The 19,204-nt window shown below is 39.3% G+C and overlaps 1 protein-coding gene across 1 annotated transcript in view; it reads right to left on the bottom strand.

Moving 5' to 3' along the window:
- Positions 1–5,982: 5,982 nt before the first annotated feature.
- The window catches only part of LOC308691340 (coiled-coil domain-containing protein 60-like), a gene marked incomplete at its 5' end in the record, with an annotated part of 30,653 nt that continues 17,431 nt past the window's right edge, over positions 5,983–19,204 (bottom strand). The window contains 6 exons of the mRNA XM_081366416.1: positions 5,983–6,880; positions 7,114–7,267; positions 8,318–8,458; positions 9,615–9,689; positions 11,634–11,721; positions 18,286–18,502. Coding sequence (XP_081222542.1) covers positions 11,678–11,721; positions 18,286–18,502 — 261 coding nt within the window. The 3' untranslated portion in view covers positions 5,983–6,880; positions 7,114–7,267; positions 8,318–8,458; positions 9,615–9,689; positions 11,634–11,677. The remainder of the gene's footprint in view (positions 6,881–7,113; positions 7,268–8,317; positions 8,459–9,614; positions 9,690–11,633; positions 11,722–18,285; positions 18,503–19,204) is intronic.

Here is a 19,204-nt window from a genome sequence, read left to right as displayed (position 1 = left end):
TATGAACACCATTTATAACCCTTCAGAGGACACACACACACACACACACACACACACACACACACACACACACACACACACACACACAAGATACATTAAATTGGTCAAAAATTACAGTAAAGGTATTTATAATGTTACATGTACAAAATATTTCAAATAAATACCAATCTTTAGAACTTTCTATTTATCAAAGAATCCTGAAAAAAGTATCATGGTCTCCACAAAGATATTAAGCAGCACAACTGTTATCAACATTAATAATAAGAAGAAATATTACCTGAGCCCCAAATCAGCATATTAGAATGATTTTGAAGACTGTAACAGCTTCTAAAAAATCAAATTTATATTTAATAACTATAAACTTAATATTTGCATTTTATTTAAAGGAAAATATTTAATGCTACTGCTCACATTACACAAAGAAGACCTACAAATAGAAGGAAATTTTAAAATGCATGAAAGCGGCTATAAAATATATTATTATTAAAATGTTTTATTGATTATAGGATTGGTTTGAGCTATTTTTAGTTGGCTATTGTTTTTGTCACCTACAGTATATGACTGGACAAGACACTGAAATAAGATTTATCTTGCTATTGTTATCTTGCTAACATCTATATGTATTTTGTAGTGAATTTTGTATTGTATGTATTGTATTGTATGAAAATTGTATGTATTTTGTATATGCAGTTTGTAGTGAAAGTCAAACAAATAGAAGGCAAGGAACAACACTTGATCTAAATCAAATATTCAAAAGCTCTATAATCTTAATTCACATACAGAATTATAGTGCATAATCACATGTTTATTCACCTTTTAAGAAGTAAGTCAAAGTTGCCTTGCAGCACTAGACAACTAAAGGAAGTAGGAAGAATTATTACACATTGTTCGTTTCCTGTAAAGATTAAAAACCAGGTTTTCTAGCTGGGGCATGAATGAATGAACTTCCTTAAATCTACCAGGAACACACAAACAGACTAACTTGTCAGTTTGAAATAAAGGTTGCAGAAACCGAATGATCATCATTGACCCTCGCAAAACCACAAACATTCAGACTGAAACACAACATGTCCTATTTTATGCTTTTACACAGAAAATGTTGGCTTCCTCTGCTCTTGACTTGACTACTCACTGCGGTTAGTGTGTGGTATTGTGCAGACTATAACAACACAGTCACTGAACTCATGGAAAATTATATCCTGCGTAGGATTGTTTGAAACAAAATGGACTTTGAAGTCATATTCTAGAAGCTGATGACCATAAAATGTCTATTAAAATGTGTTAATGTATGACTATATACACACAGTCACTTCAGGTTACGCTAAGCAATTTCAATTCAATATCCTTTTATTTCTTAAAAAGGTTGTATTTCAGTAGCAGGTCATGCCTCGAGGGTCACAGTGTTCTCACTGATGTCGTATTTACATCACGGCTGCGACGCGCACCATCAGAAAGGTCAAGACCATCACGATGTCACAACGATTTTTGCAGGAATGTTGCCTGACAGGCTTTTCCAATAACGCATCGGAATTCCTAAAATCTTTGTTTTGTTTTTAATCATTTAAAAAGTGGGTTCCTAAAATTGGCCACACTAAAAATGTGCCTTATATGTTTTTGAAAAAAGTTTCTTATGCTCATCAAGGCTGCATTTATTTAATCGAAAATACAGTAAAAACAGTAATATTGTGAAATATTATTCCAGCAACTGCTTTCTATTTGAAAATATTTGAAAATGTAATTTAGTCCTGAAAAATCATTCTAATATGCTGATTTGGTGCTCGAGAAACATTCTTCTTGTTATCAATGTTGAAAATAGTTGTTGCTTATTTTGTGTGTGTGTGTGCGTGTGGAAACCGTGATACAGAATAGATAAAAGAACAGCATTTATCTGAAGTAGAATTTATTTATAATTAGACCATATTTATTTTTAGATCAAGAATAAGAAATGAAATAGAATTACAAAGTTTAAAGTTCATTGTGTCACATGACTGACGGTCAACTTTCCGTTCAGTGTACATTAGAGCTGCTGCTGGTAACTGAAGGGTAAATATTGAATTTTCGTTTGAAAGAAACAAGACTGTGGTGAAGCATGCTTCGCTTCTCGGCACACTCACACAGACAAATAAACAAGGGAACGCATGTCTACACATACACAACCTTCTGTCTCCTCTCATGCCTCCCAAATAGAAGTGCTTGGAAAAAGCATGTACTGTAAGTAACGTGGCTAAACTGCCACATTCCTTTTGAACATATAAAATATTGCAACAGCCAGTGTTTCTGTGAACAGGAAAAGTATCATGCAATCCCCAGAAAGAGCTCTGAAAGAGGCGGAAATGTGTCCCGGACACAGACGCTGAGGCATTCTAGAAATGTCTGGAAAACAGCACTTACCCATGGGCCTCCTGGCTGAACTTTGACCCCAGAGTTTCTCCCACTGAGGGGAAAAAATAGAACAGCTTATCATGGTGGATAAGAAATTCTGCTTTACACCTGAAATTCTGCTTATTTTAAAGGGCAAACGCACAGGTCATGACATTTTATCAGGGACAGTTTATTTGACAAATTGTGTCTTTATGCCAGGAAGAATGAGACACATGCGCACGCACACACACACACACACACACACACACACACACACACTACATATTCTTAAACATTCTTAATGGTCACAATCTTTGGCCCAAACAAACACATGACTAACATTGATGGCCAAGCTGAAGCAAGTGTATTGAGTGTATAGACTAGAGGTGGATTTGTGCTGGCCGACTGATTCAACTGAAAGAAGAAGCACATGGGTGACAGTAGAGGCAGTAAAAACAGCTCTTCCTAGAATTACTCCGAAAATGTATTACCCCATGAGACATACCGGTAATCCAAATGTGCTTTGGAACAAACAGAAAAGGGATAGAACATGAAAACTGAGCACAAAGACACTGATAGAAATTAATAGGAAAAAAAAAAAAAAAAAACTGGTGCAAAGTTCACAAAGCCTGTCAAGAACATGTCATATTTCACCCCAAATCAAAAAAACAAACTAACAAAAAAAAAAACTATTTTTTGTGTCATTATGATTTGCATTGTGACATTTTTCCCTTGACAATTCAGTTTCAAATTCCTGACACTGCAATGCTAAAAATCTCATAAACTATAAATTACAGTAATTATTTAAGTCATGAAATATTCATACATCATGGCAGAATTTGTTGTATTATCTTTCGTATCATCTTGTCCATGCAGTATGATGACTGCATTACAGTATTACAGTAATAAGAATCTACTTATTAAAACAATTTAATCATTTAAATGTATTAATTATTAATAAATTATTAACATTAACATAATTATTAATAATGTATTAATTATTAATAAATGTAATTATTAAGAGCACTTTTAAAAGTATTTTCAAATGAGTTAAATAAAATTAATGATGAAAATAAAGTTAATGCAAATTTAATTATATAAATAGTATAATTATTAATTCTTTATTATATATTAGATATTAATTATATATCAATTCTTATATTTTATGTATATCTCTCACACACACATACACACACACACACACACACACACACACACACATATTTATATATATAAATTTGTGTATTTCTATATTATAATATTATATTATAATATTTCAGATTTTTTTCTTATTTTTAGGGTGACATATTACTGGGATCACCTGATTGCATTTAAAAAATGTCGATAACAGGTTGTATGTAGTGCTCTTGGTGGTCTGTGATTGGCTGATTCTGTTGTGTAGCCATGAGTCATACTCTGCTTTGGGCATCTTTACCACATTCTGCCTCACTATCTGCAAATAACAGGGGGAAAGAGATACATACAGGGAGAAAGATAAAAGAGAACTTCTCATAATTACCAGCCTCTAGCACCCTAACCTCCCAGTTCCTGACAATAGCTTATTACACACTGGATAATCTGTCATTATACAGCCCAAATGGCTGGTTGTTACCGGCGTCCTGTCTGGACTTGATCTGAGGTCAGCAACATTTTGGCAGTCACAATTAAAGGATAGGAATAGCTAGGGAAGCTGAGAAACCTCAAATCTAAAACTTAAATGATTATGCACACATTAGATTAAAGGAAAATCAGCCAACTGTCCACAATGTGTTAGTTCAACTTTAAAAGAATGGGTAAATAAAGAAATAAAATGACAATTCTGTCACATTTATGTTGTTTTAAACCTGAACTAAAAAATAAAATAACAGTGACATGAAGATGAGTAAACATTGACAGGATTTTTGGGTGAAGTATCTCTTTAAAATTTGCAGAAAAACTTCAAGAAAATGGTCATAATAACCAGGTAAGTCATGTTGCTATTGGTAGGGGGCAAAATCATAGTGAAGCAGAAACTAAAAGAGGTTTGTGTGCTAAAGAGGCTTAATATTTTTGAAGCAAGCTGGTGATAGGACCTCATAAAAATGATTTGATGTATTTATCCTTGACAAGATCATTAGCACACAGATAAAAGGCCTAATGAAGTGCCATGCTGATCTGAAAGAAAGTCTTGCCGATGAAAATGCAGTTAATCTGTCAGAGTAAGAGACCACTGCACTGAAAGACTAGATAACTGCAGCTGACAGTTCATTAGCTCCTTCTACTCTTTATGTAATAAACTCAGTTTTTCATGTGTGGCAAGAATTTACGTATAGGAGCTTAAACTTATACCGGTCTATGTTGATATATTAAAGCATAACTTAAAGCATTAATTAGATGTAAGACAATTAACTTTTGAAGAGTATATCTGTTAATATACACCACCATTTAAAAGTCTGAGTTTGGAAGATTTTATAATGTTTTTGAAAGAAGTCTCTAATGCTCACCAAGGCTGCGTTCATTTAATCAACAATACAGTAAACGGTACTATTGTTAAACATTATTACAGTTTATTATTTTAAAGTGAAATGTATTTCTGTGCAGCCATTACTCCAGTCTTCAGTGTCACACGATCCTTCAGAAATCCTTCTAATACGCTGATTTCATCGATGTTTAAAACAGTTTTGCTGCTTAATATTTTTGTGGAAACATTTTTGTGATGCATTCTTTTCCCAGGATTCATTGGTGAAAAGGTGAGTTAAAAAGAACAGCATTCATTTGAAATAGAAATCTTTTGTTGTATTTTCTATGGCTTTTCTGTCACAAATGCTGAATAAAAGTATTAATGTTATTAATAAAGATATTATTACAAAGATATTTTGTTATCTGATGTAGACATTCATACATTTATAAGTGTGTCTTAAGTGTGTAAATGCAGTTTCGGCCCACTATAGAATGCAAACGACCCAGATATGTTGTAACCATAGTATTTACCGAATTGGTTCTCTGAAGTGAAAATTGAGTGACAGTAAAATGTAAAATAATCACATTTAAAGTCAGCATGAAACAGATTGTTTGAAAGTTGTGATTAGTCTTTTCTTTCATATTGTGACGTATATCCAAGGCAGGACTTGATTTGGTCCATTTGGAATTGATTGGATGGTTGTTTTGCTATTACTGTAGGCGCGTTTCCATTACAGGTTTGCGCAAAACTTTTGCGATTTTTTCTAAATGTCGACAAAAAACTATTGCGAAATGACGGCATTTCCATTAACTGATGTTATGCGACTAAAACTTCATTTTTTCCTCATGCGATAAGTCATTCCAAAAATCATGGCAACGGACATTAGGTTTATGTATATCCCTGCCACTGCACTAGCCATTATTACAGACCGTTCTCATACCCAAGGCGTCACTTTTTAACACTTTCAACCATGCTTCAATATCTGACGCTCAAAGCAGCCTTTAGCGTCCATTTGAGACGCATAACCCTACCACAGACCTAAACCTACCCAACCGAAGCGTCACATATGGACGCTAGGGGGCGCTTTGTGCGTCGAATATTGACGCTTCCGAAAGCGTCAGTTACATGACGCCTAAAGCTACCCATAACCGAAGCGTCACATATGGACGCTAGGGGGCGCTTTGAGCGTCAGATATTGAAGCATGGTTGAAAGTGACAAAAAGTGACGCCTTGGGTGTGAGAATGTGTTGATTATTATTAATCAAAGGAGATGTAGGCGTGTTTTCCAAGCATTAATGGCAAGGAAAGACCCTTATACTTGAGAGCGGCACATATGAGGTGTTTCTGCGTGTTTCTCCCTCATATCTGCTTCGAGGTCTTGATTGTGGCATTTCTTTGAGGTTTAGAATCCGGTATTCCTGTAATTCTTTTGTCTTTTATGAATTTAATAAAGAACTCATATTCTGTCCAAACATGCCGCGCCTTCTAAGTCAGGTGACCTGTAAATGCGCAAAAACTTTCCATTGCAGTTTTGCGAAATATTTATTTTTCAAATTGCCTGAAAAACCAACTCATGCGAGCGTAAAAACTTTTTATGTGATAAATGGGAGTTTTTGCGAAATTGACGTGTTTCCATTGGCCGTATTTTCAATTCTCAATTTCAATTTGCGCAATTTAAAGGGTAATGGAAACGCGGCTTGTTATGTCATGTGAGAGGGTTGTTCCACCCTCATGGCAGTAAACACATCAGATAAGGTAAAAATGATGTGCAAGGATAAATCATATATAATAAATAATGCAATATATATCTCCATAAAATAAAAGAATTATACATTTTGATTTCATGGTGACTTTAAAAGTGCTCCGTAACTACGTCAGCTGTCTTGTACCTCTAAAGCCACACATAGATCCGGGCAGCAGAGCTCCCACAGCTGGAGTGAGTTTAAGATCCTCAGGAAGTTGTGTGGGTGAAGTCTCAGCGTGTGGCTTTCTGTAAATCCACTCAGCTTCTCCAGCAAACGTGCCACCCTCCTGTCCGAGTGTTTGACGGGGGCCAGATTACTGAGCAACGTTGAGAGCCTTCAGTAGAGACACACACACACGGACTGGACTGTTGGTGTGATGTTATTGTAAACAGCAATGTTGAATGCATACACACACTCTTGCACCTGCAAGCATCCTGTAGGGTCATTCACGTTAACATTTAACACACACAAACACACACACCAGCACATTAAGTGGTTTTGCATCCGTGTTCTCTAAAGGATTGGCACTGATGCAGACCATTAAACATTCACTGAACACACACGCACCACTGAGTGCTGTATGGATCCTCGGTGCTGTCTTGAGTCTTGCGCTCTTGGAGAGGCCACTGAGGTTATGGAGGTTACAGCAGAAGGGATTCGTCCACCGGACACCATATTACAAAGAGAACGGTATCTCTGGACCCCAAAATCCCATCTCTTACTAGAAGAGAGAAAACGACAAAAGGAGAGATATTTACATATATTATGTTGTTATAGCTGAGATAACAATTTTTCTTGTTTTGTTGTGGTTGGATATGCAGTCTTCGAGACTGATTAGTTTTCTTGCTCTTTAAACGTTCTGTACATTTCTTCGACTACAGGCACACAGTACTAGGGGTTGTTTTTTATTAAAATCGTGGTAACACTTTACAATGAGGTTCCATTAGTTAACTACTTTAAACTAAGAATGAACAATACGTCTACAGCATTTATTAATCTTAGTTAATGTTAATTTCAACATTTACTAATACATTGTTAAAATCAAATGTTATATTTGTTAGCATTAGTTAATGCACTGTGGACTAACAAGAATAATCAATGAACAGAAATTGGATTTCTATTAACTAACATTAACAAAGTTTAATAAATACTGTAACAAATGTATTGCTCATTGTTAGTTCATGTTAGTTAATACAAATTTTTATTGTTTTACCCTTATCCTAGATCTTCAATCTTAAAATATGAAAATCCATCATAAAAATATTAGTTATTTAAATTTTTCTTTTAATACATCAAGTTAAACTAAATTAAAAGAGAAATGTTGTTCTGACAAAGAGATGAAATGAAATAAGTATGTTTTTTATGTTTTATTTTATTTCAGTAAACTTTTATTTTATTGTTTAAGTAAAACTTATTTAACCTGTATGTAACAGGTGTATTTAGGCATTAAATTATATGTATTGTATCTACATCCATTATTGAACATTTTAGAAGACGAATGAAATAAACTACACAGTAAAAAGTGGCAATTTTTTTTTAATTAATAAAATTATTTTTGTTGGTATAAATGAATGTATTAAGGTTTGATTCAGTGATGTGGAATAATAATTTTTACTTGACTTTATTTAGATGTTACCATTTTTCTGTCATTTTTTTAAACTTTAGTTTCAGTTTGAAAACTATATAAAAGTGTGTTATACAGTTAAAGAAACAATCATAAAACAAAGATTGCACTTTCACCGGTGTGGTTCCCCATGAAAAAATAACTTACTTGGCACAGTGGGCCAGAACATCAGATAAATTAAGTTTTAACTCTTCTGCTTTGTCCACAAAAGATGCCTTTATCCCATCCATCATGGCTTTCTTCTGGTGGATGAGTTGAGTAGTGGCAGAGCTTCCTCTCACAGCAGAACTAATAAAACAAAGGTAGGAATGAAGTGAAATATAATAGAAATATCATTCTGTACACAACAAAGGTGCCTTTGCATGGGCAGTACACATGTGAGGGATGTACAATGTACAGCATGAGGATTGGACAGTTACAGTAAATCTATGGAGCAGTTTAAGCTGGGACGACACACATGTCTGCACACTTTTGCACAACAGTTTAGACAGGAGATGAAGGAGGAAGACTCTTGCACACTGATATGTGTGGTTTACATCGTCTGTTATATATAGCATATTTATGGAAGCTTGTTTCCGCCACAAAATAAAAAAAAAAAAAGATAATTGCGACTTTTTATCTCACAATTGCGAGTTTACATCTCGCAATTCTGACTTTATTTCTCAGAATTGCGAGATATAAAGTCAGAATTGCGTGTTTTAAAGTCGCAATTGCGTGTTATAAAGTCAGAATTCTGAGATATAAAGTCAGAATTGCGAGATATAAAGTCAGAATTGCGTGAAATAAAGTCACAATTGCGTGTTATAAAGTCAGAATTCTGACTTTTTTTCTCGCAATTGCGACTATATATCACGCAATTCTGACTTTATATCTCAGAATTCTGACTTTATATCTCGCAATTCTGACTTTATATCTCAGAATTCTGACTTTATTTCACGCAATTCTGACTTTATATCTCGCAATTCTGAGAAATAAAGTCAGAATTGCGAGATGTAAACTCGCAATTGTGAGATAAAAAGTCGCAATTATCTTTTTTTTTTTTTATTTTGTGGCGGAAAACAAGCTTCCATACTATTTAGTAGGTGGAGTGTATGAAAATAAAGGTCAATGCAAAAGGCCCACAGCTGTACTATGGCTTGATATGTGGATGAGTCACAGGGCAAGACCTTGTTAGGAACAAATGAGCAATATTACAGAAAAAAAATGACATTATACAAAGTTAATATGTAAGGTTCATCATCAACAGATCTGCAGCTTTTATGATTACTGTGGGGTATTTATTTGTGACAAAATATAATCTGTTGTGTATTATAATGATTTCTGAAGGATTATGTGACATTGAAGTGGGTTAAAATGGCCTGATCATTTTTGGTAATTTCTTGTGTTGCCAACGGTCACAATATCATAATTCATAGCATAGGAGTTCTGGGAACAGCAAACAAACCTCATCACTCTCTGAGACACTGTCTTCGCTCCATCTGTGTTTTGCTTGGCCTCAGGATGGACTTTGACTGTATTGCTGTTTCATAATGGAGACAATTGGTCACATGAAATCCCACAATAAACACATCACAGCAATCAGGGGTCATCACATTCATCACATTCTCACATGCCGATCAGATGATATGATAACCGACAAAATTACATCAGCCATTACATGCAACTACAGATGACTGCAATCAATTTATGCTATTATTAAATTAACGGTTTAGTTTAGGGTCCAGTTCTCACTATTAACTATATGCTTATTAGCATGCATATTACTAGGAGGATATTGGCTGTTTATTAGTAATTATAAAGCACATTTTAATGCCTTATTCTGCATGACCATATTCTACATCACTTATTCTAACCCACTAACTAAACTTATCAACTATTAATAAGCAGTAATTAGGAGTCAAAAGTCATAATAGTGAGAAATGGACCCTAATGTAAAGTGTCACCAAATTAACATTTAATAATATACAGGGGTGCAAACACATGTATGGTCAAAAAAGAGAGAGGTAATCGAAGCCCTCGTCCCGCAGCAAATATCCAGATACTACATTGCCACCATCCCCAACCCACCCCTATAGGCACATAGAGTCAAATGAAATTTAGAAAAACTATCTTGCACTTCTTCTTCTTGCTTTACTGCTACTTCCTGAAAACAATTTCACCTGATGATTTGAATAGCTCTTTTTGTAAAGAATTAATAATTCTAGGATGATTGGGGTAATTGTGTAGGGTAGGCATAGTGCATCTGCATAGAAACTAATAAACAAAATACAAATATAAATACAATAAAACACAAATACACGAGAAATAAAGCAGTGCTTTATGTTTTTCAGGTAAATTAACTGTATTAAGTATTAATACAGTTTATCTTTTGACAAAACGTGATTTTTCTCTTTCTCTTTTGTTGTTTGATTAACTTTGGTGACACAAACAGCTGCAGGTATATTGGGTGCTGTCCCTTTAAGACGAATGCACGTATCTAATATGACACGCATCCGTTTTATTCTGACTGCGTTTACGGGGAAACTCGTTGAGACGGACACTGGCTTATTTTTTCGAGCACATGTCTGTTCAAACACAAATTAATAGATAAGAAAGAAAAGGGAATTCGGTGTTCACGAACTTCACGTGCTGTCTGCGACTGCGTGGCTGTGCGCCGACAGACCATCTACATTTGGATGTTAAACATAATATATATAGCCTGATACAGCAAAGACAACGTCGGCAGTATTGACGACAAAATAGGCTACAGAATATTTCGTTCTGTAGGCCTATTGACAGGGGCAATATTTGAAAATCGATAATTAGGCCTATTTTTTAAATTACAATTATATATGCATTTGTCAAAACCGAGAGACTTTCAAGCATCAAAATGTGATTTATTAATATGTATTTGCACCTTCTATTTTGTCTGAAAACTTCCAACACTCTTGCGTGTCGCGTGAAAAATAGGCGTCGGTTGCGGTTCTATTTCTAGCACGCGGTTTCGGCGCGGCTCGAGAAGTGTGTGTGTCACGCAGGCATTGTGCTCTAACACAAGCTCTAACCAGTTAACATGAGAGCCGACATAAAAACGGGCACTCCACGCCACGCAGAGAGAAATGTGGTGCAGTGGCAGATCCAGAGTGAGACAGAAACACTAGCGGTTCACGCTTGCGCACATACTGCTGGTTTGGCGCGCAGTGTTCTGATTCGCTTATTTCCTATTTACTTGTTGGTGGACGCAATCCAGAATTACTGTTGGTTAAATTATAATCAAACCCTCTCAACCCCCCCCCCCCCCCCCTAAAAAAAAAAACTTCGGATCTGCACGATTCACACAAGTCACCCAATCTGACGTGAAAAAAGCGGGAGGCGCCGAAAAGCGCGCTGTTTGCACCCCTGAATATATATTTTTTTTACAAATTACATGTGACTGGTGCCCCTTAATATAGTATAATAATAGTTGTCTGCTGTGCTAGTTCACCTGTCTGAAGCGGAGGTGAGTTGGTTATCAGAATCACAGCTGGGTTAAAAAAAAACACTCCACAATTCTTGAAGGAACTTCTGGAGATCTGAAACACACACATATAAACACAATTTACATCATAAATACAAGTTTTTCAAAGAGGCAAAATAATATTCCAGTCATGACAATTGTTATGTACAAGTTCCATTGCCATATATATCCATATATATATATATATATATATATATATATATATATATATATATATATATATATATATATATATATATATATACACACACACACACACACACGTTTCATTTTTTAACAAGAAGTGGCATCGGTGTGTAAATGATCCAAGCACGCCCTCTGCTGGGCGATTGATATTTCACACACTAAAATTATGACCCGCCTCTATGTAAACAGAAGATGACAGCAGAAATTAACCTTCATTCAGTCTCTGTATTCATTTAATAAGCATTCAAATAGATTTATCACCATGAAAATATAATCTCCCTCAAATACAACACTTCATTAACTTAGACAAAACATATAAATCTTGAGTAAAAATGAATATTTTCATTACATAAAATAAACTAGGATGCTGTTGGAGACAGATGAAAAAAGACATAACTCTTGAATAAATTGGCTGGTTTCATGCCTCATAAATACAAACCATAAAGATGTCATTTTCAGTACTCAGGATTTATTATCTATTAATAATATATAGACTTATTAAATTGGGAGATTAATCATGTCTATATAAGCTTGCATAATAAATAATGACTGCTCACACTGATTCTTCCCATCACTGATTATTCTCAAATACATCCTCATACAGCAGGTTTTATCCCAAAACCAATTAAACCGGTAACAATAAAACTTCAGTAAAGAGGGATATCTTCAGAGTCCAGCTCTTGGATTTCACTCTTAAATCGGTTTGGATTAGTCTCAGGCTCGATTAATTGGCACGGCCGAAAGAGGCTTTATTAGGCCTTTTGATTCCTTTTATAGGGAACGAACTAAACAGTAAAGACTGTGAGAAAACAAAGGCAGTTTCGCAGAGCTTAAGCTTTCATCGGGGGTCAGTACTTCTCTCTGATCTACTCTGTGGGGTCTACAGAGTCTTCAGGCAAAAATAGAGGACACCTATAGTGTGCATTCATCCCCTGTCGCACGGTGGGGCCCAAACCGCTACGGGAGCAAAAACAGCATCTGGGGCATAGCCGACACAAGCATTTTAAAACCCAGGGAAGGAGAGCACAGAGAGGAGAGACATATTTGCACTCACAAACTATCGAAGAATCACAGGGTATAGAAATGAAGCAATCATCCACACCAAAGAGCTTTCCTAAAAGTGCCCATGTCAAGCCTAAAATCCAAATCTGATGGATTTTGTTTAGTCTTTCTTTGTCCTGTGAACCAAACAGCACAGCACTGAAGTGCATGATGATGATGATGATGATGATGGCATGCACTGTTGCCATGACAATGTGCTACATGTGATTGTGTGAGCAAGACAAGTGACAGTTCAGTTGGCAGTGAGATGGAAAACAGATAACTCTCGTTTTGTGCTCCACCCATCAAGAACCAGACACCAGTGAAAGTCACTCAGGCTGTGAATCAATGAGTGTGTTTATCTGTATCAATTTCACAGCAGCTGTGTCGTGTTGTAAATTGCTTCGGAATAGTATCTCGATTTGTCCCTAGGTGTTTTGCACTAACAATGGCAGCCTATGGAGCAAGCTGAGGGTTAAACGCAAAAATGTGTAAACTGTATTTTGGTTAAAGCACTTGCATGTTTTTAAAATTTAAAACGACTACTTTTGTTGTATATTTGTCTAAATAATACTTTTGAGGTGGAACGACTTGTCTCTGGTTACACACTACCATTCAAAAGTTTAAGGGTCAGTAAGATTTCTTGGTAACCCTTTATTTTACAGTGTCCTTGTTACATGTAGTTACTGTAGTAATAACTATAAATTACTTGCAACTAGCCCTAAACCAACCTATTCCCAACCCTAACCCTATAGTAAGTAAATGTAGTTAATTACTATTACTCAGTACTTAAATGTATAATTACACTGTAAAACGGACATGCATTTTTTTATGTAAAAAAAAAAAAGTCTCTCATGAAAAATTTAAATAATTTCATTTTTTAATAGAGCTTGTCAACTTAAATCCTATCTTTCTTCCTGTTCTCAATCTGTCAGAACTGACAATCATAAATTAACTGTCATTAATTAGTTGTGTACTTACATTATCCCGACTGTTTCCAACAACTTTCAAACCAGGAGAAATTTGTAATTTAATTTGAAGACACGTCCCGTTTCTTTATTTCCGCTTTGTCGCCGTCAATGGCGTCATATCCGCGTTGTCCCTGGTTTCCGCTCGTACTGCCATAGCAACCAGAGCTATGAACCAGAGCCCTCTGATAGTAACCAAGGCGACAGACGTGGACAACATTAGTTCGCAGTGTCTATTTGCACGCTGTTGTTGTTTCGTTCAAACATTATGGAGTCGCGTAGCTACGGGTGGGCCTGGGTGGGCCTGGGCCCACCCACCTGTCAGTCAGGCCCATCTAGTCACTCAGTGGCCTCACAAGGTAGCCTAGGAAATTATGTTGCGATTATAACAATTTTGACCTATAAAAATAAATCTTAATGTTTCTTGATTCTTGTTTGGTTGTCATGGTGATGACGAAATGCCCGCGTAGCGCGCAGACTCGGATGATTGCGAACAGCCCATCCCCCCTTCACAACGACGAGCACATTTCACAGAGGGACACTGAAGTTTAGCTAAGGAACGTTATGTTAAACTAAAATGAAACAGAGCAACAAGTTTGTGTCAAAAAGACCACGGCCACCAGCCACCACAGGAGGAAGATAATGCAGATGTTCAGGAGAATTGACTGAATCGTTGGACTATAACGAAATCATTGCAGTGTTCAACTCTTAAGGGGGTCGCACACTGGACGCGCAGCGCCGCGTCTAGGACAACTCTCACCTGAAAATCCGATAATGTCAGCAAATTTAATTCAAGCAGCTGATTTCTGTACATGAATATAAAACTAAACGTATATTGCAGCCCAGGGTGAAGTCAGATTCATTAACTACGATTTGAGACAAATAAATGTAAATTTAATATAAAACTATGTAAATAGCGCTCTGTGACGCGGCAAGATTTTGAACAAGGTCCTGAGCCGTTGCTGGGCGCAGCGGACAGACACCGCCGGTGTGTGTACACTCAGAGAATAATGTGTTCGAATTTAAAACTGTGTGCGACCCCCAGCCCCGTCGTCTCCTGTTATAAGCTAGTCATCAAAAGTAAGCCAATCTACGTTTATGTAGTTGCCTAGTCAATGTTGTTTATATAACGTGGTTTATGTGGCCGCTGAGCCAGACTATGACCAAGCATTGTTTTTGTTTTTTACACACTGTCCACTACTGTCCTGCTGCTGATTTGATGATGTTGTTTCGCATCTGTCAGATGCGCGTGTGTGTGTGGTGTGGCCTGGCCGCGCGCAGTGGAAATGCTGTTCTTATCGTTCTGTTCTTTATTAACACTGCTTATGATGACTTACATGCTTGTGCTCTGATTAAACTGTGGTGTATTCAAGCAGGTGTAGTTGTGTTGGCCTATTTTGATAACAGATGCATTTTAGGCTGTGCCCACCTGATTTTCTCTGGGCCCACCCACATTGTGATTCCTGTCTACGCTACTGTTATGGACCATGGCAAGCAAGCATTCTGCTCTTGCGTGTAGTTCGGTAGAATGATATGTCCATATTCCTTTTATATCCACGGGACTCGTGTTGCGTGTGGAGCTGATAGCTGTCTCTTAGCAATCCCGAACTGCTTCATATCACAGTCATGATAAAAACATCAATGTATTTACTCATTGTAACGAGATTCAGATGTTATGGGAAGAAGGAGGCGGGAACCGGCGGACATTCAAACATATTTAATCAAAATAAAACAAATACAAAATGAAAGTAAAAGCCAGCAGCCCCTCACGGACGACTGCTTGCAACACCAAACAGAAAACAAAAACAAAACATGAACTAAAACACAGGCCTGTCCTCTCTCGCTCTTCACTGTCGTCGCTCCTCCTTTATGCCTCCGCTCCTCCGTGAGAGATGCGAGACCGGTGCGTCTCACAGGTGTAGCTCATCACAATTACGCCACCGATCTCGCGCCGTCCTCCCACGGCCCTCGACCTCGTCCTGCTCGCCACATACCCCCATCGCCCCTCGCAGGCCGGGGGGTACCACCGAGGCTGCGCCTACTCCCCCTCCCCCCCTCCCCGGGGGGACCGATCACGGCGGCTGCGGTACCTGGGGGTATGGACAGACGAGGCGAGAGTACAGGAGACGGAAGCATGAGGAGCGACAGAGACGAGAGAGGGGAGAGAGGAAAAAAAAAAATTCTTGATCCGGTTCCCGGACACACTGCCGCTCGGTCCTCAACCAGCTGAGAGTCACTCGCGGTGCCATGCGATGGTACTGGACATTCGTTGGGGGACGGCTTGACGCCCTTCCGCCTCCTGGCGGCCGGCGGTGACTCCTCTCGAGGGCAGCCGGCAGCAAGTTTCCCGTTCCCTGCTCCGCCCCCATCATGGCCGACGGCAACAGGCTCCGGCCCACGGCGAACGGGAGCGACTCCTCCGCTCCCTCTTGACGGCAGCCACCCCTCCTCGATCCAGGAGCACGGTGTCGAGCTCTCTGTCCCACCAGATCTTCCATCGCTCCAGCACCATCGCCTCGGGCAGCAATCGGCGGCCGACGCTCCCTCGTGCTGCCCGACCTCCTCAGCACCGCGATTCCTCCCAGCAGCGAGGGCTCTCCGACAGCGTGTCCCTCCCTCTTCCCGGGTTTCGGCACCAGTGTAACGAGGTTTGTTGGTACGGGAAGAAGGAGGCGGGAACCGGCGAACATTTAAAGATTTTAATAAATAAATAATCAAATACAAAAATGAAAGTAAAAGCCAGCAGCCCCTCACGGACGACTGCTGGCAACACAAACAGACACAAAAACATCAACTAAAACACAGGCCTGTCCTCTCTCGCTCTTCACTGTCGTCGCTCCTCCTTTATGCCTCCGCTCCTCCGTGAGAGATGCGAGACCGGTGCGTCTCACAGGTGTAGCTCATCACAATTACGCCACCGATCTCGCGCCGTCCTCCCACGGCCCTCGACCTCGTCCTGCTCACCACATACCCCCATCGCCCCTCGCAGGCCGGGGGGTACCACCGAGGCTGCGCCTACTCCCCCTCCCCCCCTCCCCGGGGGGACCGATCACGGCGGCTGCGGTACCTGGGGGTATGGACAGACGAGGCGAGAGTACAGGAGACGGAAGCATGAGGAGCGACAGAGACGAGAGAGGGGAGAGAGGAAAAAAAAAAAAATTCTTGATCCGGTTCCCGGACACACTGCCGCTCGGTCCTCAACCAGCTGAGAGTCACTCGCGGTGCCATGCGATGGTACTGGACATTCGTTGGGGGACGGCTCGACGCCCTTCCTCCTCCTGGCGGCCGGCGGTGACTCCTCTCGAGGGCAGCCGGCAGCGAGTTTCCCGTTCCCTGCTCCGCCCCCATCATGGCCGACGGCAACAGGCTCCGGCCCACGGCGAACGGGAGCGACTCCTCCGCTCCCTCTTGACGGCAGCCACCCCTCCTCGATCCAGGAGCACGGTGTCGAGCTCTCTGTCCCACCAGATCTTCCATCGCTCCAGCACCATCGCCTCGGGCAGCAATCGGCGGCCGACGCTCCCTCGTGCTGCCCGACCTCCTCAGCACCGCGATTCCTCCCAGCAGCGAGGGCTCTCCGACAGCGTGTCCCTCCCTCTTCCCGGGTTTCGGCACCAGTGTAACGAGGTTTAGATGTTATGGGAAGAAGGAGGCGGGAACCGGCGGACATTCAAACATATTTAATCAAAATAAAACAAATACAAAATGAAAGTAAAAGCCAGCAGCCCCTCACGGACGACTGCTGGCAACACCAAACAGAAAACAAAAACAAAACATGAACTAAAACACAGGCCTGTCCTCTCTCGCTCTTCACTGTCGTCGCTCCTCCTTTATGCCTCCGCTCCTCCGTGAGAGATGCGAGACCGGTGCGTCTCACAGGTGTAGCTCATCACAATTACGCCACCGATCTCGCGCCGTCCTCCCACGGCCCTCGACCTCGTCCTGCTCGCCACACTCATCCATAAACATTATTAGATCAGTCGGCTTGACGTTGATGACAAGATCCATAATTCTTAGCAAATGTTGCGTCATCAAACTACGCCTTTGTTATTGTAAAGAAGTTAGCGACCCCTAGCGGCGAAAAAATTACATACTGTACGTTTAAGCGCAAACTATCCATTTTATAAGATAAAGTCATTATAACTAGACTCCAGAAAAGTTGAATGTATTAAATATTATGCTATGTAAATGTTATGGGCATACTTTTCAAAAAGTTTAATAAATTTACTTGTGGTGCATGTCCACTTGATAGCTAGACTTCCATTATAGGTTTCTACAAACTCAAAACTGTCTGTGTCAGTCAACAGCATTTCATAGATTGTGGCATCTTCTTGTCTGCCTTAGCTGCTTAAAACATCATGGAACTATGAAGAGCTCACATAATCAGAAAGATTCATGCATGAAGGTTGACCATTGTGACCTACATTCTGATGATGAAGAATCAGAATCGGATTCTTGTACGCTCAGAGTCTCGATGCCCTTGGTGTAAACAGGCTCATCACAGGTGTGCTCTGTCAAAGACAACAAGCTAGCCACTGATGACCCCGATACTGAGGAGGAAAACACACTAAGAGTGAAGGTCTTCCAGGTCAGATGACTCCCTGAAGAAATATGTAATGGCCTGGATGTGAGATGCCGTGCCTGTAGGAAAGGGATGGAAGGAAAAAATTAATCTCATGAAAACATGTCGAGTCCACATTTAAGACCAAAATCAAGAGAATTTTTCTTCTTAAAGAAAGTTAAAGGGATAGTTCACTTTGAAATTCAATTTTGGTATGTTTTAGCTTACCTCAAGGGCATCCAAGATGTAGGTGTCTTTGTTTCCGCAGTAGTTTCAATTTTGATATTTTTAGGTCAAACCGTTCTTGTCTGTCAGTCATATAATGCAGGTCTATGGTCACTGTCTCAAAGAGCATGCACAGAGAAGTTCAAATTAAACAATTCCCCATCGTAAGTACACATTGATGGCCTAAGACACGAAACGAGCGGTTTGTGTGAGAAAACGAACAGTATTTATATCGTTTTTACCTCTTGTACACAACCAAGTTCTGGCTTAGTCTGCGCAAGCGCCGGAAGTGATCTCTCGTGCGCTTGCGCAGACTAAAGCCTTGTTTATACTTTCGCCTGGCTCCACAGCGCACACGTCACACACCAGGAAGCGCTCGTTTCGTGTCTTAGGCCATCAATGTGTACTTACGATGGGGAATTGTTTAATTTGGACGATGGGGAATTGTTTTAATTTGGACTCTGTGCATGCTCTTTCAGATAGTGACCATAGACCTGCTTTATATGACTGACAGACAAGAACAATTTGACCTAAAAATATCAAAATTGAAACTACTG

Source organism: Scardinius erythrophthalmus (genome assembly GCF_964197995.2).
Source record: "Scardinius erythrophthalmus genome assembly, chromosome: 5".
NCBI classification, from domain to species: domain Eukaryota; kingdom Metazoa; phylum Chordata; class Actinopteri; order Cypriniformes; family Leuciscidae; genus Scardinius; species Scardinius erythrophthalmus.
The sequence above is the reverse complement of the archived record's forward strand: the minus strand, read 5'-3'. Positions and strand labels throughout refer to the sequence as shown.